At 69.6% G+C, this 27326-nt stretch overlaps 1 protein-coding gene and 1 long non-coding RNA gene across 2 annotated transcripts in view; both read left to right on the top strand.

Annotated features, from left to right (window-relative positions):
- SPTBN4 (spectrin beta, non-erythrocytic 4) overlaps positions 1–21583 on the top strand; it is a 70129-nt gene extending 48546 nt beyond the window's left edge. Inside the window, exons 22-36 of the mRNA XM_037884575.2 lie at positions 686–775; positions 1734–2012; positions 3558–3688; positions 3855–4059; positions 5181–5558; positions 6438–6682; positions 7853–7991; positions 9324–9408; positions 10117–10313; positions 12157–12719; positions 14248–14317; positions 14747–15024; positions 16785–16958; positions 17459–17501; positions 18210–21583. Coding sequence (XP_037740503.1) covers positions 686–775; positions 1734–2012; positions 3558–3688; positions 3855–4059; positions 5181–5558; positions 6438–6682; positions 7853–7991; positions 9324–9408; positions 10117–10313; positions 12157–12719; positions 14248–14317; positions 14747–15024; positions 16785–16958; positions 17459–17501; positions 18210–18371 — 3039 coding nt within the window. The 3' untranslated portion in view covers positions 18372–21583. The remainder of the gene's footprint in view (positions 1–685; positions 776–1733; positions 2013–3557; positions 3689–3854; positions 4060–5180; positions 5559–6437; positions 6683–7852; positions 7992–9323; positions 9409–10116; positions 10314–12156; positions 12720–14247; positions 14318–14746; positions 15025–16784; positions 16959–17458; positions 17502–18209) is intronic.
- Positions 21584–23910: 2327 nt separating this feature from the next.
- On the top strand, positions 23911–27168 carry LOC119564386. The gene is made up of 5 exons (XR_005223162.2): positions 23911–23925; positions 25346–25392; positions 26014–26087; positions 26434–26492; positions 27039–27168. It is a non-coding gene; the product is annotated as an uncharacterized LOC119564386 (long non-coding RNA).
- The last annotated feature ends 158 nt before the right edge of the window (positions 27169–27326 follow it).

Below are 27326 nucleotides of genomic sequence, written 5' to 3'. Positions count from 1 at the left end.
GTCTTCTTGACCATCTGGACATCTGTGAGGCTTTCACACTCATCCTTAACCACGCACCCATCCTTTCCTCACCCCAAACAATTGTACAGAGACTTTCAGGCAGGAATCCATTTTAGGAAGGGTTATATGGTTACTAAAGGGATTACACAAGAACCTCACACAACTTGGTTTGCAGTGCAGATGAGAAACAAGACCTTATAGCAAACGCTGTCACGAACACTTCTCCTAAACCAAAGGTGACCAGAATCAGCCATGAGGACTGTTCTGCTCTGTTCCTGCCTTAACATCATTTCGGACACAGGCCGCCTGTCCGATGCATTAGTCCCAGCGACCCAGGGTCGTTCCTTCCTGCGGTCCAGTCACGATGGCCGGCAGAATACAATCAGCGTACATCGGTCCATTTTATACATGCTACATGGTTATCTTCTTCTTCTTTATCCTTCATTCTAAATTATACAAAATACAAACAATGAACCCCACGATTACAATCCGGCCCCAGTGACTCCAGTGCAGTGACACCGATTTACACCAGGCGGGCGGGGTCTGGTGCACAGGGTCTGATCCAGGCGCTGCCGTTCCCTCGGGTTTGCTTCATTCACACTGTGCCCCGGCCCCCTGGCCCGGCTTGGGCCCAGCCCTCGGTTTTCATGCCACGGCTCCTCTGCTCCGTCCCGTCTCCCTCCAGAGCTGGGTCCAGGACCGGCTGCCACTCGCCACCTTGAGAGATCCCGGGAGCAGTCTCCAGGCTGTGCAGCAGTTCATCAAGAAGAACCAGGTGGGTGCTTGGTCCTCGCCCAGCGCTGGGATCCTGCAGCAGGGCAGGCTGGGCGCCCGGATACCTGGGTTCTCTCCCCTGCGCTGGGAGAAGAGTGGGGGAAGCTGGGAGCCAGGACTCCAGGGTTCTCTCCCCTGCGCTGGGAGGGGAGTGGGGTCTAGTGGTTAGAGAGAGGGGCCGGGAGCCAGGACTCCTGGGTTCTCTCCCTGGCTCTGGGAGGGGAGTGGGGACTAGTGGTTAGAGCGGGGGGGGGGGGGAGAGGCTGGGTGCCCGGACACCTGGGTTCTCTCCCTTGTGCTGGGAGGGGAGTGGGGTCTAGTGGTTAGAGACAGGGGCCGGGAGCCAGGACTCCTGGGTTCTCTCCCTGGCTCTGGGAGGGGAGTGGGGACTAGTGGTTAGAGCTGGGGGGGGGAGAGGCTGGGTGCCCGGACACCTGGGTTCTCTCCCCTGCGCTGGGAGGGGAGTGGGGTCTAGTGGTTAGAGAGAGGGGCCGGGAGCCAGGACTCCTGGGTTCTCTCCCTGGCTCTGGGAGGGGAGTGGGGACTAGTGGTTAGAGACAGGGGCCGGGAGCCAGGACTCCTGGGTTCTCTCCCTGGCTCTGGGAGGGGAGTGGGGTCTAGTGGTTAGAGAGAGGGGCCGGTAGCCAGGACTCCTGGGTTCTCTCCCTGGCTCTGGGAGGGGAGTGGGGTCTAGTGGTTAGAGGGTGGGTGGTGGCTGGGAGCCAGGACTCCTGGGTTCTGTGCCTGGCTCTGTGTGACATTGGGGGGATCCGACCCCCGCCCTTCTCTGTGTCTTGGGCACTGACCCCCCTTGCTGGTGGCTGTTATGGGGCCCAGTGCCTTTGTGCAGTGTGCTGGGGGGCCCCAGCTGGCGGAGCGCCGTGCTGCCGAGACCCCCCCCGCCGCCCCCCGTATGTGTGACTGGGCGCCGCTGACCTGCCCCCCACGCCCCACACCAGAACCTGCGGCGGGAGCTGCAGACGCACCAGCCCCGGGTGGACGAGGTGCTGGCCCGGGCGGGCGCCCTCGCCTCCCTCAGGAGCCCCGAGGTGGACGGGGTGCGGCGGCTGCTGGAGAGGCTGCGGGAGCTGTGGGGGGCGCTGCGGGAGCAGACCGAGCAGCGCCAGCACCTGCTGGACGCCAGCTACCAGGCGGAGCAGTACCACTTCGACGCCGGCCAGGTGGAGGCCTGGCTCAGCGAGCAGGAGCTGCTGCTCATGAATGAGGAGAAGGGCAAGGTGAGGGGGGCCTAGGGGGCGCTGTGGGGCGGGGCGGGGGGCTCAGCAGGGGGCGCTCTCCCCTGGCCGGCAGGGCTGGCCCCAGGGCGGTGCTAGGGGGCGCTGTGGGGCAGGGGGCGGGGTGCGGGCAGCAGGGGGCGCTCTCCCCTGGCAGGCAGGGCTGGCACTAGGGGGCGCTGTGGGGCAGGGTGGGGGGCTCAGCAGGGGGCGCTCTCCCCTGGCCGGCGGGGCTGGCCCCAGGGCGGTGCTAGGGGGCGCTGTGGGGCAGGGAGCAGGGTGGGGGCAGCAGGGGGCGCTCTCCCCTGGCCGGCAGGGCTGGCCCCAGGGCGGCGCTAGGGGGCGCTGTGGGGCAGGGAGTGGGGTGGGGCAGCAGGGGGCGCTCTCCCTCAGCAGGCAGGGCTGGCCCCAGGGCGGTGCTAGGGGGCGCTGTGGGGCAGGGAGTGGGGTGGGGGCAGCAGGGCGTGTTCTCCCCTGGCAGGCAGGGCTGGCCCCAGGGCAGCACTAGGGGGTGCTGTGGGGCAGGGAGCAGGGCGTGGGGCTCAGCAGGGGGCGCTCTCCCTCAGCAGGCAGGGCTGGCCCCAGGGAGGCGCTAGGGGGTGCTGTGGGGCAGGGAGCGGGGTGGAGGCAGCAGGGGGCGCTCTCCCCTGGCAGGCAGGGCTGGCCCCAGGGCGGTGCTAGGGGGCGCTGTGGGGCAGGGGGCGGGGTGCGGGCAGCAGGGGGCGCTCTCCCCCGGCAGGCAGGGCTGGGCCCAGGGCAACACTAGGGGGCGCTGTGGGGCAGGGTGGGGGGCTCAGCGGGGGGCGCTCTCCCCTGGCAGGCAGGGCTGGCCTCGTGGGGCGCTAGGGGGTGCTGTGGGGCAGGAAGCAGGGTGGGGGGCTTGTCAGGGGGCGCTCTCCTCCGGCAGGCAGGGCTGGGCCCAGGGCAACACTAGGGGGCGCTGTGTGGCAGGGAGCGGGGTGGGGGCAGCAGGGCATGTTCTCCCCCGGCAGGCAGGGCTGGCCCCAGGGAGGCGCTAGGGGGTGCTGTGGGGCAGGGAGTGGGGTGGGGGCAGCAGGGGGCGCTCTCCCCTGGCAGGCAGGGCTGGCCTCGTGGGGCGCTAGGGGGTGCTGTGGGGCAGGAAGCAGGGTGGGGGGCTCGGCAGGGGGTGCTCTTCCCCGGCAGGCAGGGCTGGCCCAGGGCGGTGCTAGGGGGCGCTGTGGGGCAGGGAGCAGGGTGGGGGCAGCAGGGGGCGCTCTCCCCTGGCAGGCAGGGCTGGCCCCAGGGCGGTGCTAGGGGGCGCTGGGGGGCGGGGTGCGGGCAGCAGGGGGCGCTCTCCCCCGGCAGGCAGGGCTGGCCCAGGGCGGTGCTAGGGGGCGCTGTGGGGCAGGGGGCGGGGGGCGGGCAGCAGGGGGCGCTCTCCCCTGGGCTGTTTGGAGCCCCCGGAGCGGGAGCCGATGGCTGGGAGCGGCCTGGCAGGGCGGCCAGGTGACCCCCTCGCCCACCCCTGCGCGGCCGGCCCCGGCCCGGATCCCCCCGCTGACACCAGCGGCCTCTCCCGGCCCGCAGGACGAGCAGAGCACCCTGCAGCTGCTGAAGAAGCACCTGCTGCTGGAGCAGACGATTGAGAACTACGAGGAGACCATGGCCCAGCTGTCCCGCCAGTGCCGCGCCCTGCTGGAGCTGGGCCACCCCGACAGGTAGGTGGAGCCGCCCGCCCGCCCCTTGCCCCGCCCCGTCCCGCCCGCCTGCCCCGTCCCGCCCGCCCCCTGCCCCGCCCACCTGCCCCCCCCCCGTCCCGCCCGCCCCCTGCCCCGCCTCGCCGGGCGCGGTTCTCGGCACTGACCAGGGTGTGTCCTTGCCCAGCGAACAGATAAGTAGGCGGCAGTCTCGGGCTGACCGGCTCTACGTGTCTCTGAAGGGCCTGGCGGAGGAGCGCAAGGCCAGGCTGGAGCAGCAGTACTGGCTCTGCCAGCTCGGCCGCGAGGTGGACGACCTGGAGCACTGGATCGCCGAGAAGGAGGTGGTGGCCGGGTCACCGGAGCTGGGCCAGGACTTCGAGCACGTCACGGTGAGCGAGGCAGCCGCGGGCGGGCGCTGGGGGCGGGGCGGGCGGGGCCGCGCTGTGCCCTGTGCCCTTGCCCCAGCGCCCACAGGGCACAGGCCCCCCATCGCCCCCAGCGGCCCCAGGGCAACCCCCCCAGGGCACACGTCCCCCTGCCCCAGCGCCCCCAGGGCACACACCCCCCATCGCCCCCAGCGGCCCCAGGGCAACCCCCCCAGGGCACACGTCCCCCATCACCCCCAGAGGCCCCAGGGCACACGTCCCCCTGCCCCAACGCCCCCAGAGTACACGCCCCTGCCCCAGAGCCCCCAGGGCACACGTCCCCCATCACCCCCAGAGGCCCCAGGGCACACGTCCCCCTGCCCCAACGCCCCCAGAGTACACGCCCCTGCCCCAGAGCCCCCAGGGCACACGTCCCCCTGCCCCAGCGCCCCCAGGGCACACGCCGCCCATCGTCCCCAGCGGCCCCAGGACACACGCCCCCCATCGCCCCCAGCGGCCCCAGGGCACACATCCCCCTGCCCCAACGCCCCCAGGGTACACGCCCCTGCCCCAGCGCCCCCAAGGGTACACTCCCCCCATCGCCCCCAGCAGCCCCAGGGCACCCCACCCAGGGCACACATCCCCCTGCCCCAGCACCCCCAGGGCACACGCCCCCCATCGCCCCCAACAGCCCCAGGGCACATGTCCCCCTGCCCCAGCGCCCCCAGAGCAGATGCCCCCCATTGCCCCCAGCGGCCCCAGCACACACAGCCCCCGCCCCAGCGCCCCCAGGGCACACGCCCCCCTGTGTCCTGCCCTGGGCGACCCCATGACACATGACCCCCTGGGCCCCAGGGCTGACGCACTCCAGACTGGGCCGACTGGGCCACGTGGCCCCGGGGCCGGGTTCTCTGAGCCGGGCTGGGTGCTGGGTCCCTGCCGCGTCCTGTCCCACGGGCTCCGTGCTGCTCTCCACCTCCCCGGCTGGGGTCCCAGTGCTGGGCCCTAGGCCCGGGGCTGGTTTCTGTGCCATAGCCCGCGCGCTGCGTGCCGCCCTGCGGGCTCTGGCCACGCTCCGGGGCCCCGCCGCGGGCTCCGGGCCCTGGTCCGTGTATCGAGCGCTCACCCCCCCGTCCCGCCCCCAGCTGCTGCAGGAGAAGTTCACGGAGTTCGCCAGCGAGACGGGCAGCGTGGGGAACGAGCGGCTCTCGGCCGTGAACCAGATGGTGGACGAGCTGATCGACTACGGGCACGCGGACGCGGCCACCATCGCGGAGTGGAAGGACGGGCTGAACGAGGCCTGGGCCGACCTGCTGGAGCTGATGGAGACGCGGGCCCAGATGCTGGCCGCCTCCCACGAGCTGCACAAGTTCTTCAGCCGCTCCAAGGACCTGCTGGCCCAGATCGAGGAGAAGCAGCAGCGGCTGCCGGAGGTGGCGGCCCGCGAGTCCCGCAGCTCCGCCGGGGCCCTGCAGGGGGTGCTCAGCGCCTTCGAGCACGACGTGCAGGTGCTGGTGAGCCAGGTGAGGGGGCGAGGCAGGGAAGGGGCCTTCGGGGGGACAACCAGCCCCCGCGCCCCACCCGGAGGGGACGCCTCCCGGCCCCCAGCCAGGGTGCCCTGCGTAACCGGCCCCTGCGCCCCACCCCGGAGGGGACGCCTCACGGCCACGGGGCCCTGTGTAACCAGCCCCCGCACCCCACCCCGGAGGGGACGCCTTGCAGCCCCCGGCCACGGGGCCCTGTATAACCAGCCCCCGCGCCCCACCTGGAGGGGACGCCTCGCGGCCAGGGGGCCCTGCGTAACCAGCCCCCGCACCCCACCCCGGAGGGGACGCCTCGCGGCCAGGGGGCCCTGCGTAACCAGCCCCCGCGCCCCACCCGGAGGGGACGCCTCGCGGCCAGGGGGCCCTGCGTAACCAGCCCCCGTGCCCCACCCCGGAGGGGACGCCTCGCAGCCCCTGGCCACGGGGCCCTGTGTAACCAGTCCCCACGCCCCACCCCGGCGGGGACGCCTCGTGGCTCCCGGCCACGGGGCCCTGCATAACCAGCCCCTGCGGCCCACCCGGAGGGGACGCCTCGTGGCCACGGGGCCCTGCGTAACCAGCCCCTGTGCCCCACCCCGGAGGGGACGCCTCGCGGCCCCCGGCCACGGGGCCCTGCGTAACCAGTCCCCACGCCCCACCCAGAGGGGAAGCCTCGTGGCCCCCGGCCAAGGTGCCCTGCGTAACCAGCCCTCGCGCCCCACCCGGAGGGGACGCCTCGCAGCCCCCGGCCAGGGTGCCCTGCGTAACCAGCCCCCGCGCCCCACCCCAGAAGCAGCTGCATTGCAGTGCCAGGTGCAGTGATCCTTGTGCCCAGTGCACAGCCCCGGGCCGCTCCGCTCAGCCCCCGTGCCCCCGCAGGTGCGGCAGCTGCAGGAGGGGGCGGCCCAGCTGCGGACGGTGTACGCCGGGGAGAACGCTGATGCCATCGTCACCAAGGAGCAGGATGTGATGCGGGCGTGGAAGGAGCTGCTGAGCTCATGCGAGGCGTGCCGGCTGCAGATCACCACCACCACGGAGAAGATGCGCTTCACCAGCATGGTGCGCGACCTCATCTCCTGGATGGAAGGCATCATCTGCCAGATCAGCACCAGCGAGAAGCCCAGGTACCGGGGCCACCGGGGCTTGGCCTTGGGAGCCTCAGACGGCTCCGTGCGGCTCAGCCCTTGGCCTGCGGTAGCCAGACAGCCAGGCAGCCTTCTGCAGCATCCCTCGCTCCATCCCTCCATCCCTTGCTCCATCCCTCCATCCATCCCTCCATCCTGCAGCATCCCTCCATCCGTCGCTCCATCCCTCCGTCCTGCTGCATCCCTTGCTCCATCCCTCCATCCCTCGCTCCATCCCTCCATCCTGCAGCATCCCTCGCTCCATCCCTCCATCCCTCGCTCCATCCCTCCATCCTGCTGCATCCCTCGCTCCATCCCTCCATCCCTCTGTCCTGTAGCATTCCTCCATCCCTCGGTCCATCCCTCCATCCTGCTGCATCCCTCTCTCCATCCATCGCTCCATCCCTCCGTCCTGCTGCATCCGTCGCTCCATCCCTCGCTCCATCCCTCCATCCCTCGCTCCAGCCCTCCATCCCTCGCTCCATCCCTCTGTCCTGTAGCATTCCTCCATCCCTCGGTCCATCCCTCCATCCTGCAGCATCCCTCACTCCATCCCTCTGTCCTGTAGCATTCCTCCATCCCTCGCTCCATCCCTCCGTCCTGCTGCATCCCTCGCTCCATCCCTCCATCCCTCGGTCCATCCCTCCATCCCTCGCTCCATCTCTCCATCCTGCAGCATCCCTCCATCCGTTGCTCCATCCCTCCATCCTGCTGCATCCCTCGCTCCATCCCTCCGTCCTGCTGCATCCCTCGCTCCATTCCTCCATCCCTCTGTACCTCGCCCCATCCCTCCATCCTGCAGCAGCCAGCCAGCCAGCCCTCTCACCGTCACCAGCGCAGGCTCCTCACCCCCCCGCCGCGTGCCCTGGCCCTTCCGATGAGCCCTGTGAGGGACCCACGCCGGATGCCGTGGTTGAGCTCCCGGGGGCAGGAAGGGGGCAGAGAACCCAGGGTCCGGACTCTCCCCTCTGGGTGTCTGAGGAAGTGAGGAGGTTTGTCCAGGCCTGGCACCCTGGGGAGGACCCGGTGGGGACGGGGCTGGCTGGGGAGTCCCCCTGGCGCGGATCCGAGGGCAGGGTCGGGGCCCTGGAGCCCACGCGGCCGCTCTGGGGGCTCCTCTGCCCGGCCCTGCTCCTCCCCGGTAGCTAGGCCTGCCCCGTCTACCCCCAGGGATGTGTCCTCGGTGGAGGTGCTGATGAACTATCACCAGGGTCTGAAGAGCGAGATCGACGCCCGGAGCCAGAGCATCGCGGCCTGCGTGGAGCTGGGCAAGACCCTGGTGCTCAACAGAAGCCCCGCAGCCGAGGAGGTAACGCCGGCGCTGGTGGTCTGCCCCCGCCGGGGGGCCTGGGGGACGGGGCGAGGGGGCTGGGGCAGACTGTCTCCAGGGCGAGACGCGTCCCCAGCTTCCACCTTCCTGGGTCTGACCGGGGAGCCTCCAGCCGCCCCTGCCCCTCCGTGCGCTTCCCGCAGCGAGTCCGCCCAGGCGGGGTCCTGGGGGGGGCCAGAGGCCCTGCCCCCCAACCCCGCAGTCAGACGGGACTCTCGGCCAGCGGGGAAAACAGAAGGTTTATGAGTCGACCGGAGCACAGCGTCGGGCAGAACTTGTTAGCACAGAAATCAGTGACTTGTAGCCAACTCCACCTTGTGGGGAGGGGAGCCCAGAGCCAGGGCTCTGCCCTCCCTCTGCCCCCAAAGCCTGCCGAGACCAACTCGGTCCAGCTGCCTGGCCCCTGCCCTGCCCGGTCTCGCTTCCCAGGCCAGAGTCACCTGGTCGCATCCCCCTCCTGGGTCTCAGGTGACGAAGGGGCGGCCAGAGCATCCCTGCAGGCAGCTGGAGCAGCCCTCACAAAAGTCACAAAGGCTTATTCCCGCCACCTAGACACTGGTGCAGTACGCAGGGAAACTGAGGCACACACAGCTTTCCTGCAGAACAGTAAGGCTCACATACAACATAACAAGGTCACAGGCTGCAGGACTCCGGGGCAGTCCCGGGCCAGGGCACGGCTGGGCATCGCTCTGACGGCTTCCCTGGAGCTGGGCCTGTTTGCAGCAGCTGAGGTCTGGCCCGGTGGCTGCCTGCCCCGGACCCTCGGCCTACTGTCCCCACCTGCTCCCCGTGAGCTGCTGGTGGGGACGGAGCACCCCGAGAGCAGGCACTGACGGGCCCCGGGGCAGCGTGGGGAGAACTCGGTCTGTCCCCATCCAGGCCCCCTGCCCTCTGTGTACGGATCCTTCCCCTTCCATCCAGCCCCGAGGCTGTCCGTCCACACTCTTCCCCCTTTGTACAGCGGGCGAGAAGTCAGGGACTGGAGGGTTGTGCCCGGATCTGCCTAGCCAGTCCCTGCAGGTCCCCGATATCCGTCACACCGTCCCCACCTGGGCCTGTCTCTGCGGCTCTGTCTGGCTCATTGATCGAGCCCCCCTTGCGCCCCCCATTCAGCAAGAGAGTCACAGCGCCGCGGTGTGCATTCGCGCCCCCTCCTGCAGTGGGGCACAACTCCTGGGCTGGACCCCTCGCACTCTGGATTTCCCCAGCCTGGTGGTACCCGGGACCCTGCGCAGGGCGAGGGGCCAGCACCGCCGGGGGCCAGGATATGGGGTGCACAGACCCCTGGCAGACACACGCATCTCTCTGCAGATCAAGGGCCAGCTGGAGAAGCTGCTGGCCAAGAAGGAGGAGCTGACTGAGAAGTGGGACAAGCACTGGGAGTGGCTGCAGCAGAGTGAGTGCAAGGCACCCGCCCCCCAGGCTGGGACGGACCCTCTAATGAACCTGGGGGCGAGTGCTTCCAGTCGGGGTAGGGGGCAGCTGGGAGCAGGATGCCTGGGTTCTCTCCCCAGCTCTGGGAGAGGAGTGGGGTCTAGTGGTTAGAGCAGTGGGGGCTGGGAGCCAGGACCCCTGGGTTCTCTCCCCAGCTCTGGGAGGGGAGGGGGGGCTAGTGGTTAGAGCAGGGGAGGGAGGGAAGCCAGGACGCCTGGATTCTATCCTGGCTCTGGGCGGGGAGTGGGGACTAGTGGTTAGAGCGTGGGGGGGCTGGGAGCCAGGACTCCTGGGTTCTATCCCGGCTCTGGGAGGGGAGTGGGGGCTAGTGGTTAGAGCAGCGGGGGCTGGGAGCCAGGACCCTTGAGTTCTCTCCCCACCTCTGGGAGGGGAGTGGGGGCTAGTGGTTAGAGCGGGGGAGGGAGGGGAGCCAGGATGCCTGGGTTCTCTCCTCGGCTCTTAGTTGCCGTGTGCCCGGGGCGAGTCGTGCCAGTGTTCAGTGGCCCATCTGTGGACGGGCACGTGGAGACCGGCACCCCCCGGCGGTGCGGCTCCTGCCATTGGTGGTGGTATGTGGAGCCCCCGGACGGACCCCCCCGAGGGGAGAGCTGGGGCGGAGGGGGGTGCGGAGGGGCCACGTGCTCACCCCCCTCTCGCCCGCCCTCCCCAGTGCTGGAAGTGCACCAGTTTGCGCAGGAGGCCGTGGTGGCCGACGCCTGGCTCACGGCCCAGGAGCCCCTGCTGAAGAGCCACGACCTGGGCAGCAGCGTGGACGAGGTGGAGCAGCTGATCCGGCGCCACGAGGCCTTTCGCAAGGCGGCCTCCTCCTGGGAGGAGAGATTCAGCTCCCTGCGGCGCCTCACCACGGTACGGGGGGCAGCCCCCTCCGCCCCCTGGGCCCTGGGGGCAGGGAACAGCCACAGCGCAGGGCCTGGCCACGCCCCCAGCCTCCCCCAGCCACGCCCCTGATCCGCCCCCCTGGGGCCAGGGAACAGCCACAGCCCAGGGGTCTGGCCACGCCCCCAGCCTCCCCCAGCCACGCCCCCGATCCGCCCCCCCTGGGGGCAGGGAACAGCCACAGCGCAGGGCCTGGCCACGCCCCCAGCCTCCCCCAGCCACGCCCCCGATCCGCCCCTGGGGGCCCTGGGGGCAGGGAACAGCCACAGCCCAGGGGTCTGGCCACGCCCCCAGCCTCCCCCAGCCACGCCCCCGATCCGCCCCCCCTGGGGGCAGGGAACAGCCACAGCGCAGGGCCTGGCCACGCCCCCAGCCTCCCCCAGCCACGCCCCCGATCCGCCCCTGGGGGCCCTGGGGGCAGGGAACAGCCACAGCCCAGGGGTCTGGCCACGCCCCCAGCCTCCCCCAGCCACGCCCCCGATCCGCCCCCCTGGGGCCAGGGAACAGCCACAGCACAGGGCCTGGCCACGCCCCCAGCCTCCCCCGGCCACGCCCCCGATCCGCCCCCTGGGCCCTGGGGGCAGGGAACAGCCACAGCCCAGGGGTCTGGCCACGCCCCCATCCTCCCCCAGCCACGCCCCTGATCGGCCCCCCTGGGGGCAGGGAACAGCCACAGCGCAAGGGTCTGGCCACGCCCCCATCCTCCCCCAGCCACGCCCCCGATCTGCCCCCCTGGGGGCAGGGAACAGCCACAGCCCAGGGGTCTGGCCACGCCCCCATCCTCCCCCAGCCACGCCCCCGATCCGCCCCCCTGGGGGCAGGGAACAGCCACAGCCCAGGGGTCTGGCCACGCCCCCATCCTCCCCCAGCCACGCCCCCGATCCGCCCCCCTGGGGGCAGGGAACAGCCACAGCCCAGGGGTCTGGCCACGCCCCCATCCTCCCCCAGCCACGCCCCCGATCCGCCCCCCTGGGGGCAGGGAACAGCCACAGTGCAAGGGTCTGGCCACGCCCCCAGCCTCCCCCAGCCACGCCCCCGATCCGCCCCCCTGGGGGCAGGGAACAGCCACAGCGCAGGGCCTGGCCACGCCCCCAGCCTCCCCAGCCACGCCCCCGATCCGCCCCTGTGGGCCCTGGGGGCAGGGAACAGCCACACCGCAAGGGTCTGGCCACGCCCCCAGCCTCCCCCAGCCATGCCCCCGATCCGCCCCCCTGGGGGCAGGGAACAGCCACAGCGCAGGGCCTGGCCACGCCCCCAGCCTCCCCCAGCCACGCCCCCGATCCGCCCCCCATGGGCCCTGGGGGCAGGGAGCAGCCACAGCGCAGGGGCCTGGCCACACCCCCGATCCTCCCCTGGCCACGCCCCTGATCCGCCCCCATGAGCCCTGGGGGCAGGGAGCAGCCACAGCGCAGGGGCCTGGCCACACCCCCGATCCTCCCCTGGCCACGCCCCTGATCCGCCCCCCATGGGCCCTGGGGGCAGCAAGCAGTCACAGCGCAGGAGGCCTGGCCATGCCCCTGATCTGCCCTGGCTACACCCCGATCCACCCCCCATGAGCCCAGGGGGCAGGGAACAGTCACAGCATAGGGGGCTCTGGCCACGCCTCTGGTCCGCCCCCAGCCACACCCCGATCGACACCATATGGGGCAAGGAATTTCACCATCTCGGTGGCTGGAAATGGAACCCAGGAGTCCTGGCTCCAATCCCCCCTGTTCTAACTGCTAGCCCCTGCTCCCCTCCCAGAGCTGGGGAGAGAACCCAGGAGTCCTGGCTCCCAGCCCTGGGCTTTAACCAGAGCCCGTTTTCCCTGCAGCTAGAGAAGCTGAAGGCCGAGCAGAGCAAGCAGCCGGCCACGCCACTCCTGGGCCGCAAGTTCTTGGGGGAGCCCAGCGAGCCGGGCCCCAAGGGCCCCCCGCTGCTGCGCCAGGCCGAGGCAAAGCTGGAGCGTCAGGACCTGCTGCGGGGCCGGCCCCAGGCTCCGGCCCTGCCCAGCGGGGCCCCGGGCGAGCCCGCCGAGGCGCTGGAGCTCAAGGTGGCCTACGTGCGGCAGGAGATGAAGCCGGAGCGGCTGCAGCCCCGGCTCGACCGCGTGCAGGAGGGTCTGGCCACCAGCGCCGAGAGGCTGAGGGAGGCCAAGGCGGCCGCTGAGGAGAGGCTGGAGGCCAAGCCGAGCCAGCACCTGCAAGTGCCCGTGGCGGGCGCAGTGCTGGCAGAGCCGGGCCAGGTCAGCCGGGCTGAGATGCAGCCGGAGCCCAGCGAGCAGGAGACGCCCCGGCACGAGCAGCCGGAGAGGCGCCGGGAGCGCCGGGAGCGCCGGCTGGAGCGGCAGGAGTCCAGCGAGCAGGAGACGCCCCGGCACGAGCCCAAAGGGGGCGGGTGAGTGCCACGCTGCACACCCGGGGAGGCCCCCGCTGGCGTCTCTGGGCCCCTGGCACCCCAGAGAATGTCTTCCCGGAGGGGTGTTAGCTCACCGCTTGCCGGTGGGCCTGGGCGGCACCCCGAAGTCCAGGGGTTTGATCCAGCCAGCGTGTCACAGTTTGTTTTGAAATGTGCCCATGAAACATGTCACTGTCCTGGGGCCCGGGAGAGCGCGAACCGGGGCGGGACAAACCCCTGGACGGCTGGGGATCCCCGAGGCCCAGTGTTAGTAACCCCGGGTTAGGCGCTTGGCCGGCAGCCAGAACCACAGAGAGATTCAAACATAACCTGGTTTTATAGAAACTGAACCAAAAAGCAAGCTGGTTTCTCACTACAAGCCTGCTTTTCTTTTGCATCTCGCCTTGTCGCAGTGACGGTGCAAACACGAGCCGGGGGCTGGGGGATTGCGCACGCTGCATTCCCAGCAACCTGAAATAATCTGGTTCCGAAACCCATTGATGAATTAAACGTAAATAATTAAAATCAATCCCACCAAACGGGGCAGCCAGTGGATGTAAAAATAAAGCAATTCAATTCTCTAGAATTGAATTCGCCCGACGCGAACAGACCAGGGATGGAGGCTCGAGTCCACATTCCTGTCAGTATCCAACTTGGTTGCACATTTCGTGCTCGGGCTTTGTTCTCTTGCCCTGCGGCCCCCTGGGCTGTTCTCGTAACGTCTCTTCGAGGCTCAGACTTGAACCGTGGCTCGGGATTGCCAGTGTCCCTTGGCTGAGCGAGGCCAGCGGCCCCCTAGTCCGAGGCCAGTCTCGTGCTTTCGAACAAGACTGAGCGCCCCCGTTCGGCCTGGGAGCGGGGTCCAGCTGAGCCAGGCCTGGCTCCCCTGGGAACCTGAGACCACCACGAGGGCTTTCGACGTTGCTCAGCTGGGCCCACGCAGCGTCCCGCCGTTCTGCCCGGCGGCGTGATCTGTGTCGGGCTCATTTCTGCCTCAGCTGCCAAGCCGCAAACTCCTCGGGCAGCTTCTCTCTCTCTGGCGGGGAGGGATCAAACCCAGGCCGGTCTCTGCCAGCCAGTGCTCCCCCTGCTCCGCCGTGCCGTGCTCCCTGATCCCCGGGGTCCCAGCTGCCGCCCTCTGTGAGTTCTGCCGTTCCCAGGAGCGTCTGGCGGGCAGACCTGGCCACGCTGGCCTCCAACGCCCCAGCTGCACCAGAACCGATCCCCCTCCCTGCACGCCCCGTCTGCGCCCAAACCTACAAACCCCAGCACCGAAAACCCAGTTTCGATCTGTAGCCGTGTACTCCAGAGGAGGGAGATGAGCACGGCGCAGGGATGTGCGAGGAGGGGGACAGGGTGCTCGGGAGTGAGTCTCACCCCCAGCGCGGGACACCTGTCTGCATGGCCCCTGCATGCTGAGCGCGCTCCACCCGTCCCAGCTCTGTCCGGACCCCTCCCTGGGCCGGCGTGACCCCCTTTCCCAGAGCCCGACACCGCCGCGCGTCTCACCCTCTCTCCTCGCTGGCAGCAAAACCACCCTGGCGGACATTGTGGAGCAGCTGCAGGAGAAGGAGTCGACTGCCCAGGTGCCAGCCCCGGTAAGTGTCTCCCGCGGCGTCCGGTGGGACGAGTCGGAGGAGCCATGGCCCGTTGTCGCCAGCCGGGGATCTGGCCCCGGGTCTGCAGAGCTGGGTTAACCGCTCAGCTGCCTTGTCTGCTCCTGCCCGTTGCAGGGGAAAGCCCCTGCAGCCGGGTTCAGAAGGAAGCAGGGGTCCCCGACACCCCGTCTCGGGAGAGTGGCCAGCGGCCTGGCCCCAGGCGTCGCTCAGCGCTGTGGGGCCAGGACGTGAGCTAGAGCTGCCCCAGAGGACTGCGAAGGGGTCTTAGCGTCTCCTGGGCCCCCTGCCCGCCGCACAAGGGGACCCGGGATCAGGGCCAGAGCCTGTCTCCTGGGGGCAGGTGGGAGACGAGGGCTCTGCCCGTCCAGGGTCCAGCCCCGACCTGACGCTCTGTCTTTGCCCCGCCAGCCCCACGACTCCCCCACCCACCTGCCCAACAGCCTCGACCTGCTGCCCGAGAGGACGCCACGCCCGGACCGGCCGCGGGCCCGCGACAGGCCCAAGCCCAGGAGGAGGCCGCGGCCCAGGGACCCCAGCCAGCCCCCGGGGGAGAGCCGCAGGTCCCGCTCGGCACCGGCCCAGAGCAGCGCCCCGCCCCCCCCGCCCCCCACCCACACCGTCCATCTGGAAGGCTTCCTCTTCCGCAAGCACGAGCTGGAGGGGCCCAACAAGAAGGCCTCCAACAGGTGAGGGGCCGGGGCCGCGAGCGGGGGGCCCAGCGGGCTGGGGCTGCGGGGGAAGATCAGGGGACGGGAGCCGGTCCCCTGCCCTGGCCACTACTGAGCAGCCCCCCACCAGGGGGGCGGGCACCGGACTCCGGAGTCTGGGGTTCAGCTCCCAGCTCCGTCACTGACTCCCCGGGGTCCGGGCAGCACCCGGCACGACAGGGCCCCAATCTCGGCCGGGGTCTGGGCAGCGCCCGGCACAACGGGGCCCCAATCTCGGCCAGGGTCTGTGCAGCGCCCGGCGCAAGGGGGCCCCAATCTTGGTGGTGGTTTGGGCGGCACCCAGCATGATGGGGCCTGATCTCGGCCAGGGTCTGTGCAGCGCCCGGCGCAACGGGGCCCCAATCTTGGTGGTGATTTGGGCGGCACCCGGCATGACGGGGCCCTGATCTTGGGTGGGGTCTGGGCAGCGCCCGGCGCGACGGGGTCCTGATCTGGGCTGTTGCTCACCTCAGCCTCGTGGCAGTTCTTGTAATACAAGCTACGATAACGTCGTAACGATGCTGCCTCTGGTGGGACACAACTGAGAGTATCAATTCAGGACAAATTGCTCGGAGCAGGGTAGTCACGGCCCCAGACTGGGGTTTCTCCACCTCCAAGGCAAACCAAACCAGCCAGCCAGAGAGGACTCTGGTCTCACCCCCCTGGCGAACCACAAGTCACACAAGCAATTCCCGCAGACGCTCCAGTTTCCCAGTATCCCCACCAGCGCCACTCGTTATGGGGACAAAGGGTTATGAAAACCAACACCCCAGTAAAAGAACAAAGGTTCTCTCGATCCCAAAGGACCAAGCCCCAGACCCAGGTCAACGCTCACTTGGATCTTACCCCAAATACACACTTATAGCCAATTCTTACTAAACAAACTAACATTTATTAAAAAGGAAGAGAGAGAGTTGGGTGAAAGATCAGTGCACAGACAGACTTGAGTTCAGTTTCGTGAGGCCCAGATACAGAGCAGAGACGGTGAGTCTGTAGCTGCCAAAAGTCCTTTTAGAGAGTGTCCATATTCAGGGCGACTCCAGTCAGTGACTGGGGATCTCAACCCTGATGGCTCAGGGTTTCCCCTTCTTGGCAGATCTGAGATGAAGAAGGATCGTGTCCCGGGGTCTTTATACATTTCCAGCAGCCTTTTGGCCTGAGAAAACAACAGGCTTAACTTCCCTTCTCCCAAACATCCTGGCAATTAGCCCAGCGTGATTTATCCATTCCACAGCTCAGATACAGGTCACCACAACCTTCAAAGAGAGACAGACAATAAAACTAGTTCCCTCCAGTGTCCTCCTAAATGTTACTATTCCTGTTTTGATCTTTGAACCAAAGCCATGGCAATAGACACGACTTGTTTGCTGACTTCCCAAGCCCTGAGCTGACAGCCCCCTTCTCTCTAAAAGCCGGCTGCAGTTCACAGCTCTCCTCGTTTCCGTCTCTTCCCGACCTGCCTCTCAAGTTGGGCCCTGGGTCCGTCAGTCTGGGAGGCCATTAACCCTCTCGGGCCCTGTCCCCTGCCAGTGAGATGGTCTATCACACTCATAACGTGGAGGGCAGGATCCTGCCCTGGCCAGCTGAGCCGGGCTCCCCTGCAGGGGGTCTCCTCCTGGGGTCCCAGAAGCGCCCCCGGAGGTGCCATGGGGCCATGACCCCAGGCCTGCCCCGTATGGCTGGATGGGCAGGGGGGTCCCAGTCTGCCCTGCTCCATTGGGCTCGCTCTGTTTTGGTAGGTCCTGGGTAAACCTTTACTGTGTCCTGAGCAGAGGGGACCTGGGCTTCTATAAGGACGCCAAGGGGCAGGCGTCGGGCAGCACCCACGGCGGGGAGCCGCCGGTCATCCTGCACCAGGCCACCAGCCAGGTGGCCAGCGACTACAAGAAGAAGAAGAACGTCTTCAAGCTCAAGTGAGTCCAGCCGCCCCCGACCCCGGGTCAGAGACACTGGGCACCTGCCCCCCCCCGAGACATTGGGCACCCGCCCCCCCTCCCTCCCCCAGGTCAGAGACACCAGGCACCCGCCCCACCCCAGAGACACCAGGCCCTGGGGGGGCAGCAGCTGTGTGGGCAGGTGCTGCCCCAGGGGCTCAGGGGCTCTGTGCTGGGGGGCGAGTTGGGGTTGTGGGGCTGAAGCAGGGAAGCAACCATCATCCCTCTGTCGTCCGCCATCCAGGGCCTTTCCTGGAGCCCAGCCCTGGGCACCCCCTGCACGCAGCCCCCTGGGCTTCCACGTGGCGTCCTGATCAGCCAGGGAGCCAGCCCTGGGCCGACTGGGGGGGATCCTCTACCAGGCAGCCCCCCCCATAGCCCAGCGCTCCCCCCTCGCACGTCTCCCCCTCGCACGTCTCCCCCTCGCACGTCACCCCCCCAATCCCACACGACACTAACGCGCCACCTGCTTCCCCCAGGACTGGCGATGGGAACGAGTTCCTGCTGCAGGCCAAGGACGAGGTAGGACCCGGCCGGGGTCTCGCTCCTTGGGGCTGGCCAGGAGCTTCGCCGCAGGCTGAGGGGGGCGGGGGGTTCAGACGGCACAAGGGGGACCCGACCCCTGCCAGAGCTGGGGCAAGCCGCCAACTCTCACGTCTTCCGCGGCCCCTGAGTGCCGTTTCCAGGAGCGCCCGGCAGCGGGGCCAGGCCCCGGAGCCTTCACACCCCTTCCCCTCGCACTCGGGGCCCAGAGCCCGGCTGCCCTGCCGACGGGTGCGGCCGCAGCCAGGGGCCAGCAGGAGTCACTTGGGAGCCGCCAGCGGGGCAGGGCGTGGCCAGGCTCCGGCGGGGCGCCGCGGGTCGGCGGACGGGCAGCGCCGGTTCTCCCGGCCCTGACGCTGGGTGAAGTTCCCCTCGGCCTCCCTTGTGCCCCGGGCGGGGAGCCGAGCCCTGTCGCCGGGCCGCCTCGGAGCGATCCCCGTCGCGGCAGGGCGCACGGCACCGGGCAGGCTGGGTCCTGAGCCGCTCCCGCAAGCCAAGCTGCGACACTTTCGCCCGCTGGGGGGCCAGCCAGGCATGCCAGCCCCTGCCAGCTGGTGTACTGGGGGGCCAGGGCCAGGGTGGGTTCAGACAGCCCGATCCTCTGCCCCCCGCTCGTCCAGAGCAGCCTGCGCGAGGTGGGGGGCGCCGGCCGGGGGTTCACGCGGCTCTGGCCTCTCTGTCCTGCAGGAGGAGATGAAGAACTGGCTCCAGGCGCTGGCTGCGTCCACAGAGGAGCACGCCGAGATCGCCCGCTGGAGCCAGGCGCTGCTCACCACCTCCTCCACCGACGAGGGCAACCCCCGGCGGGAGAGCGACCGGCGGGCCAGCACGTCCGGCAGGAAGAAGTGAGGCGGCCCGGGGCAGCGTGCGGGGGGCTGAGAGCGGACCCCCACCGCCCCACGGGCTGCAGCGTTGTCCCTCCACGTCACGCACCGAGCCAGCCCCCTCCTGCGCACATCCCGGACAGCCCCTGGACCTGGGGGCCCCCCGCACGCCCCGCTGCAGGAAACCGCGCCCGAGCAGGGCCCCCGGGGAGAGGGGTGCCCTGAAACACACCCGTGAAGGGGTGCGAGGATGCGGGCAGCCCTGCCCGGGCGCTGGAGGGACGCTGGCACTATGTTCGCCGTTCGGTGCCTGGAGGAGTCCAGCTCGTGGCAGCAGGAGCCGCCGGCCGGCCCGGCTCCTCACCACGGGACGATATATGCAAAGCCGGCACCGGGCGGGGAAATCCACGGGACTCAGAGACTCTGTGCAGTGGGGAAGGGCCTCGGTGGTCGTTAGGCCTGGCCCAATTCATTTCCTCCCCTTGGGGGCATACAGGAGCCTCCCCCCCCGCACCCCAAGTCATCGTCCCTCTCCCTGCGTGGTGCAGGGGCTGGCGCGGGGCGGGCAGTTCTGTTCCCTCCCAAGGCTGGGAAGCCGCTTGGCGTCTCCGGGGCAGGGGAGGGGACGGGACGCTTTTCAGGTAGACGCTCCCAGGGGGTTTAAGCATTTTGGGTAATTCACATAAGGGAACTGGGCACCTGTCTCTCGCTGAGCCCGCTATGAACGTGGGCCCGTCGCACGGGGGGCGGGTTCTGAGCACAGGCAGCGCTGGGTTTCCACGGCTCTCGGGTGAGGGAAGGGGGCAGGGCTGGGGTCGGCCTTCGGGTCCATATAATGGTGTGCTGGCCCCTTAAGGCCCAGCATAGGCCCCTACGGCCCTCAGCCCAGGTTGGCACAGCCGGGGATCGTGGGGACAGGGCCTGGGTTCGAGGTATGGGTCCTTCCCAGCGTTCCTGGCTGTCCCAGCCTGTGTCAGGACCGGCGCGCCCTGCCCCGCTCTGGCCCATCGCTGGCCAGGATGGGTTCAGACAGCCCAATTCTCTGCCCCCCCGCTCGTCCAGAGCAGCCTGCGCGAGGTGGGGGGCGCCGGCCGGGGGTCCACGCGGCTTTCCGTTCTGCCACCACCTCTCCTCCATCTGACTGGCAGTGCCCACGGCTCCGGGTGGGGCAGGCGTTTGGAGAGGGAGTCCTGCCTCCCTGGCCTGGTCTGTCTCCCTGCAGCCCTGCACTTGGCATCTCGTCCTCTGGGGGAGCAGGCTCTCCTGACGCCCGCCTGGCACACCGGCCAGCGCAGCCACAGAGCCCCAGGCCCTGACGCCCCCCGAGGTATCTGAGACTCGCCCCGCACTGAGCCCCTGGTTCCATCTCCCACTTGTGCATGCCCTTGCACGCCAGCTCTTGTGAACACACGTCCATGCACGCTCACGTTTCAGCATCCCGGGCCTGCCCTGCCGTGTGGGTCAGCACAGCATCGGCAGTGCTTGGCCGGATCCCCCATCTCCTCCTGCAGAGCCAGGGGCCCGAGGTTTCCTGCCAGCTTTGGACAGGTCCTGCGGTTTCGTTGCCATCCTGGGAAGTCGGATGCGCGACTGGTCCGTCCCCGCGGCAGGGGCAGGGAGATCTCGGCCCCGGCGCTGCTCCCCTGGCCCTGTCCCGCCAGCCCGCAGGCGGAGCCGCATAGGGCCAGGTCTCTCGCAAACGGAGCTAGGCCCTGCTGCCAGCCTGGGCGCGGCGCTCGCCCCGCGGGCGGGGATGGCGGCTGGAGCATTTGCTCCGGACAGGGCACAGCGAGGGGTGGAGCTGCGGGGCCTGGGGGGCTCTGTACCCCCAGGGGCTGTTCAGCCCTCTGCCCCCTCGCCCACCCTGCATAGGCCGTGTTTGGGCCCCTGCCGAGCAAGGCTCCAGGCCCCTGGGCGCCATCTCCCCCGGCTCGCCCACCCCCAGTGTGCAGGGACGCGCTGCCCTGGCGCAGGGGGAAGGTCTCATGGTGGAGCAGCCCCAGAGGAGCTGTTCCTTTGTCGCATCCTCCGTGGTCCCTCTTCACGTCCCCCCAACCAGGTGCCCTTGCCCGGTGCCTTCAGGCCCCAGGAGATCCGGCTCGGGGGGCATCAGGGGGAATCCCGTCCCCTGGGGAGATCAGGACCGGCCCTTGCTTTGGCCCAGGCGAGAGTTCAGAGGTCCCGGCTGCTGTGGGCTGGGCTCCGGTGCCATTAACAAGCCATAGTACTGGCTCTGCACGTGTGTGACCGGCCTGGCCCCCCGCCGGGCATCGGGGTCCAGCGGGAAGAGCCGGGGGGGGGCTCTTCCAAGGTCGCACGAGGGGCACGTCTTTATGCAATAAACGGGCAGGCGGCCTAGTGTTGGGGGAGGCTCCGGGGCAGGGGGCAGCTGGTTCTTGGCCAAAACACCCCTGCCTGACCCGATCCTGCCCTGCCGCAGTCACTCGCAGCAGTGCAGAGCCGGGCTGGGGACCTGGCAGTGACTGTCAGGGGATCGGGCCCCTGGGCCGATTGCTTCGGGAATCCAGCTGCTGGCTGGGGCTCAGGACCCAGGGCCCTGGAAAGCAAAGCCCCAGGAAGCGTCAAGCCCAGAGTGGATCCAAGGAGCTGCCCCTGCAGGTCGCTGTGCTGGGACTAGACTCCCCCCCACACCCACACCCCGAGCCCAGACGGACACCGAAGAGACGCCCCATTGGGAATGGCCCAAGCTGTAGCTGGGTTCCCGGCCTTTCGAAGGGAGCCTGGGGCCGGGGCCAACGTGGGGGGCAGGGGGCGAAAGAGAGACGTGAAGTGGGCGACCATCTCGGGGGCTGGTTCTTCGGGCGGACATGAGCCGGAGTCACGCTTGGATCCGGGGGTCCAGTTCTCCAGCGCCCCGTGCTGCCGTTCAGGACCATTGCCCGCTAACGGCCCTCAAGGGGCAGCGTGCCGGGGCTCCCGGCTCCCAGAGCGTCCCCAAGCCTGCCGGTGCAGCGCCCAGCCACCCTCCAACCCACCCTCGGTTTTGTGTCACCCCCCAGCCCCGTTTTATACCCACCCGCAGCCAGCCCGAGATCGCACCGGGCCACAGCCAGCCCCCGCCTCCTTGCAACAACATGGGAGAGAGTCAAGACGAAGCCGCTTCCCTGGCCGGAGCATGCAGCCCCAGCCTCCCCTTGCGGCTCCGGGGGCCGGGGCCAGGGTGTAACTGCTCTAAACCATGTTTTTCCTCCTGTATAAAGAAAACCTTCCCGAGAACGAGTGCGTTTGCGGGCTGGGTTTGAGTTTATTTCGCCCGTGCTGGAAGGCCTTGGGCAGGGCCGTGTTTTGGACCGGCGAGCGGTTTGTGAAGATCGTACCAGCGAGGGCGTGAGAGGCGGCTCGGGCTGCGATGGGGCAGGGGCCGGACTCGGCTCCGTGGGAACCTGCCGCCATTTGGCACGCCCGGCACGGCACGGCGCGGTGCGGAGTCTCTGCAGCTCCCGGCCAGCTGCCCTGGCGAGGGGGGAAGGGGCTTCACGCTTTGTAGCCAACAGAGGGGACGGGCTGGCCGGAGAGTCTGGGGGCCAGTGAGCCGCCCGGTGCCGTTTGCTGGCAGGGGGCGCAGCCGGGAGCTGGGCTTGGGGGCGACTCCAGCCCCCTGCCCGGGGAGGGGGCCGAGGACTCGTCTCACAGCCCCAGGGCGACCCAGCGGGGGGGCTGACTAGAACCAAGGAGCAAATTCCCAAGGCCGGGGGCAGTGTTGGGGGTTGGGGGGGGCAGGGGACCTGCAGGGGGGTGGGGAGTGAAGGGGGGAAGGGATGGGGGAGGGGTGAGGACAGCTGAGGGGTGAGACTGAAGGGGGGGCAGCTGGAGGGAGGGGTAGGGCAGGGGGAAGAGAAGGGGAAGCAGTGGAGGGGGAGGGGTGGGGGCAGCTGGGGGGTGGGGTGGGGGGGAAGAGAAGGGGAAGTGGTGGATGGGGAGGGGTGGGGCAGCGAGGAAGGTTGGGGCAGCTGAGGGGAGGGGGGAAGAGAGGGAGGAGCAGGGAAGGGGGAGGGGTGGGGCAGCTGGGGGGAAGGGGGAAGAGAGGGAGGAGCGGGGGTGGGGGGGGCAGCTGGGGGGGCAGAGGGGAAGGGGGAGGGGTGGGGCAGTTGGGGTGGGGCAGAGGGGGGAGCGGAAAAGGGGGTGGGGTGGGGGCAGCTGGGGGGGGCAGAGGGGGTGGGGACAGAGGGGGGTGGGTCCCGCTGCCCCCCCCCGCGCCGGGACAGGCCCTGACCCCGCCCCCGGCCCGGCGGAGGCGGCGCCTCAGTAACCGGCCCCCCCCGGCTGCGGACTCTGCCCAGTGGGGGGGTCGCGGTGTCCCACGTGCCCCCCCCCGGGGTCAGAGCCGGTCACGGGGGCAGGAGCGGGTCAGGGGTCAAGCGGGTGGTACGGAAGGGGTCCACTTCCTCCCCTGCGGGGCCTGCCCCTTTAAGGGGTGGGGCGGAGGCGGAGCCGGCTTGGGGGGGGCGGGCCGGGGCGAGGCGGAGGCCAATGAGCGCGCGGGGTGGGCGGGCCCGGGGCGAGACGGGGGCCAATCAGTGTGCGGGATGGGCGGGCCCGGGGCGAGGCGGGGACCAATCAGGGCGCGGGATGGCCGGGCCCGGGGCGAGGCGGAGACCAATCAGGACGCGGGGTGGGCGGGCCCGGGGCGAGGCGGTGGCCAATCAGCGCGCGGGGTGGGCGTGTCCCCGGCGGGGCGGTGGCGGAAGCGGGGCGCGGGCGCGGACATGGCGGCGCCAGGCGGGAGCGCGCGGCCGGGCGCGGAGCTGATCCAGCTCAACGTGGGGGGCAAGAGGCGAGCGGGGACCGGGACCGCCCCGCCCCTCGCGACCCCTGGCCCCGCCCCCACGGGACCCCCCATCCACGGGATCCCCGCCCCCCCCTACACCCCCCGGGCCCCGCCCCGCTTCATTCCCCCCCCCCCCGGGCCGGGCCCCGCCCCGCCCCCTTTCACTCCCCCCCACCTGGGCCCCCCTTCAACCCCCCCGGGCCCCGCCCCGCTTCACCCACCCGGGCCCCGCCCCTTCAACCCCCCCGGGCCCCGCCCCTTCAACCCCCCCCCGCCGGGCCCCGCCCCACCCCCTTCACTCCCCCCGGGCCCCGCCTCCTTCACTCCCCCTCACGTGCTGGGCCCCGCCCCCTCGACACCCCCTTCACTCCCCCCCGCCGGTCCCTGTCCCCCTTCACTCCCCCCCACCTGGGCCCCACTTCACTCCCCCAGGGCCCCGCCCGCGCTTCACTCCCCCCCCCCAGGCCCCGCCCCGCTTCATTCCCCCCGGACCCTGCCCCCTTCACTCCCCCCCCCGGGCTCTGCCCCCCTTCACTCCCCCCCAGGGTGCCGTGGCCCCGCCCCCCCCACGTGCCTCACTCCCCCCCCACGTGCTGGGCCCCGCCCCCCCACGTTGCCTCACTCCCCCCCCACCGTGCCGGGCCCCGCCCCCCCACACCTGCCTCACTCCCCCCCCACGTGCTCCGTGTCCCCCTGACGCGCCGGCCGCTCGCTCACCGCGCCCCTTTGCGTTGCAGGTTCAGCACGTCCCGGCAGACCCTGACCTGGATCTCGGATTCGTTCTCTCAAGGTGACGGGCAGAGAAGCCGGGCCCGGCTGCTTGTCCCCGTGCGTGGGCGCGAAAGGCCCTAGCCCGGCCAGGCGGGGCACGGTGGCTTGGGGGCAGCCCGCCCTCGGCACAGCCGGCCCATCGCAGCCCTGGGCGTCTCTTGCTCTGGGTTTGGTACAAGGCACCTGCCCTGTTACCCTCCGCCCACCTGGGGCCAGGTTCCCTGGCGGCCCTGCCTCTCGTGTCGCCGATCCAGCGGCCGCAGGTGCAAACAGCCCCGCAGGGCCAGGCAGCCGCGGGCCGGCGCCGGGCAGGGCTGGGCAGGGCTCATGGGAACTCTCCTGTCGGCTGCTGGTTCCCCGGGACCGAGTTGGGTCCTGTGCCCCACCCCTGGCACCGAAGGCTAGCATGGCGCAGGGCCCCGGCGTGGGGGGCCCTCGTCAGGTCCTGCCCAGTCTGCTCCCCGGGGATCAGTCTGCTCTGAACCGATATAAGTGAAGGGTCCAGGGGGCAGCAAAACCTCAGCACCAACCCCCTGCCGGCAAAACCCTGGGGCCTGAATTAGCTGCTACCCCCCGGAGATCTGGGAGTCCGGAAACACCCGCTCAGTGCGCAGCAGCCGTCAGAAAAGCTCTCGTGGGAAAGGGAGAGAGAATAAAACTGAAAAAATGTCAGGTTGCCTCAGTGTAAATCCCTGGTACACCCCCTCTCGAACGCTGCCTGCAGATCTGGGGGCCCCATCGCAAACAGGATCTGTTGCAACTGGAAAAGTGCAGAAAAGGGCGACAATGATGATGCGGGGGATGAAATGGCCGCTGTGTGAGGAACTGCAAGAAGACCGGGACTTTTCATCTTAGAAAAGAGACGGCTAAGGAGGGATGTGATAGCGGGCTATAAAATCATGGCCAGTGTGCAGAAAGTAATAAGGACGTGTTATTGACTCCTTCCCACAACACAAGAACCAGAACGCAATGAAATTAGCAGGCAGCAGATTTAAAACAAACACAAGGAGGTCTTTCTTCACACAACGCACTGTCAACCTGTGGAAACTCCTTGCCAGGGGATGTTATGAAGGCCAAGACTATAACTGGGTTTCAAAAAAGTACTAGATAAATTCATGGCAGACAGGTCCATCAATGGCGTCCCTGGCCTCTGTTTGCCGGGAGCTGGGAATGGGCGACAGGGGATGGATCACTTGGTGATTCCCTGTTCTGTTCATTCCCTCTGGGGCACCTGGCACTGACCACGGTCGGCAGACAGGACCTTTGGGCTGACCCGGTCTGTTCTCTGCCCAAAGCGGAGCTGGTGATGCGGCGTCACAGCCCTGAGGTTATAGTGATTGGGGTTCTGTAATTGCCTTTTCCGCTCGGTCGGGGCCTGCGTGGCCCCCAGCCCGCAGGGTGGATAGCAGCAGTCACCTCTGTCTCTCTTTAAATTCCAGCCTCCTGAGTGGCCGGATCTCCACCCTGAAGGGATGAAACGGGAGCGGTGAGTTGCCCCCGGGGCTGCAGCGTGGGGAGCCGGGCTGCGGGAGCTGCGTGCCAGGTCGGCTGCATACCCAGCATTAAGGGTCCCTCCGTGGCACGAGGCATCTGGCAGCCCAGAGGTCACCTTGTCCGTGCAGAGCTCTCGAGTGCCTGCCAGGGGAGAGCGCCCCCCTGCTGAGCCCCCCGCCCCGCTCCCTGCCCCACAGCGCCTCCTAGCACCCCCCCGGGGCCTGCCCTGTCGAGGCCCCTGCCCCACTCCCTGCCCCACAGCGTCCCCTAGCGCCCCACAGCGTCCCCTAGCACCCCACGGAGGCCTGCCCTGCCTGCCAGGGAGAGAGTCCCCTGCTGAGCCCCCCATAGCGCCCCCAGCACCCCACGGGGCCCTGCCCTACCTGTGAGGGGAACCCCCTTGCCACCGAGGACTGGGGCACTGGTTTGTACGGTCACCAGCCGCGCTTTGGAGACCTGCCCGTGTGGCACTGCCCCAAGGCGAGCTTGGGCCCCGCTGGGCTCCCAGCCATGGGGCCGTAGGCTGAGACGCGCGGAGTGCGGCTCGTGGGGCACTGTGTGTGCTGCTCCTGATGGAGAGAGACGCCCCCTGACCCGCTCTCTGCCCCCCCAGATCTTCATCGACCGAGACCCCACCGTCTTTGCACCCATTCTCAACTTCCTGCGAACCAAGGAGCTCGACCCCAGGTATGGCACGGCACTGCGGGCGCTGACACCCTGGGCAGGGTGCAGGGAAAGCGTCTGACCCCCTGTGCCAGGGAGTCGAGGTGCACTGGGGCGTTCCTGGCTCCTCCTCCTCAGCAGCGGCCCCAGAATGGGGAAAGGGGCGTCTGCCCAGCCCATCAGGGCTGCAGGCAGCGTCCTGGGTCTGTGTGGCGCCTGGCCCTGTGGGTCGTTGCCTGAGCCCCTGGGGCAGTGGGGGGCTCCCACACATCCAGGGGGTGCGCCCCGAACCCGGGCAAATCTGGTGTTGCCTTGTGCTGCTCCAGTCCCGGCCTCTGTCCTGACCTAGCCTGTCGCTGTGTCTTTCCAGGGGCGTCAACATCTCCCTGCTGCTGCATGAAGCTGAGTTCTATGGGATCACCCCGCTGGGTACGGCACGGGGGGGGACGGGATCACCCCGCTGGGTACGGCGCGGGAGGGGACGGGGGGACGGGATCACCCCGCTGGGTACGGCACGGGGGGGGGACAGGGGGGACGGGATCACCCCGCTGGGTTACGGCACGGGGGGGACGGGATCACCCCGCTGGGAACGGCACAAGGGGGGACGGGGGGACGGGATCACCCCACTGGGAACGGCACAGGGGGGACGGGATCACCCCGCTGGGAACGGCACAGGGGGGATGGGGGGACGGGATCACCCCCGCTGGGTACGGCACAGGGGGGATGGGGGGACGGGATCACCCCGCTGGGTACGGCACAGGGGGGATGGGGGGACGGGATCACCCCGCTGGGTACGGCGCAGGAGGGCACGGGATCACCCCGCTGGGTACGGCGCGGGGGGGCGCGGAGGGGATGGGATCACCCCGCTGGGGTACGGCATCGGGGGGACGGGATCACCCCGCTGGATACGGCACGGGGGGGGGCACAGGTCGGGGGGGGGGGTCTGCAGCTCACCCCATGCCCTCTCCTGCCCAGTGCGTCGCCTGCAGCTGCGTGAGGAGCTTGACCGCTCGGCCTGCGGGAGCGTCCTCTTCAATGGCTACCTGCCCCCCCCAGGTGGGTGCTGCGCCCCGGGTAGAGTGACGGAGGGGCGGAGACTCGCTGGGCTGGGTGGGCGTGGGCGGAGACTGGCTGGGCGGGGCGGGGGGAGGGAATTGGGCGGGGCCGGGGCGGGGGGAGACGGGCTGGGCAGGGAGGGGAGGGGGCTGGGCGGGGGCGGGAGGACGGAGGGGTGGGGGGGGGGAGGGGCTGGGGCGGGAGGGG

This window comes from Chelonia mydas, chromosome 23 (assembly GCF_015237465.2).
Source record: "Chelonia mydas isolate rCheMyd1 chromosome 23, rCheMyd1.pri.v2, whole genome shotgun sequence".
NCBI classification, from domain to species: Eukaryota; Metazoa; Chordata; order Testudines; family Cheloniidae; genus Chelonia; species Chelonia mydas.
The sequence above is the reverse complement of the archived record's forward strand: the minus strand, read 5'-3'. Positions and strand labels throughout refer to the sequence as shown.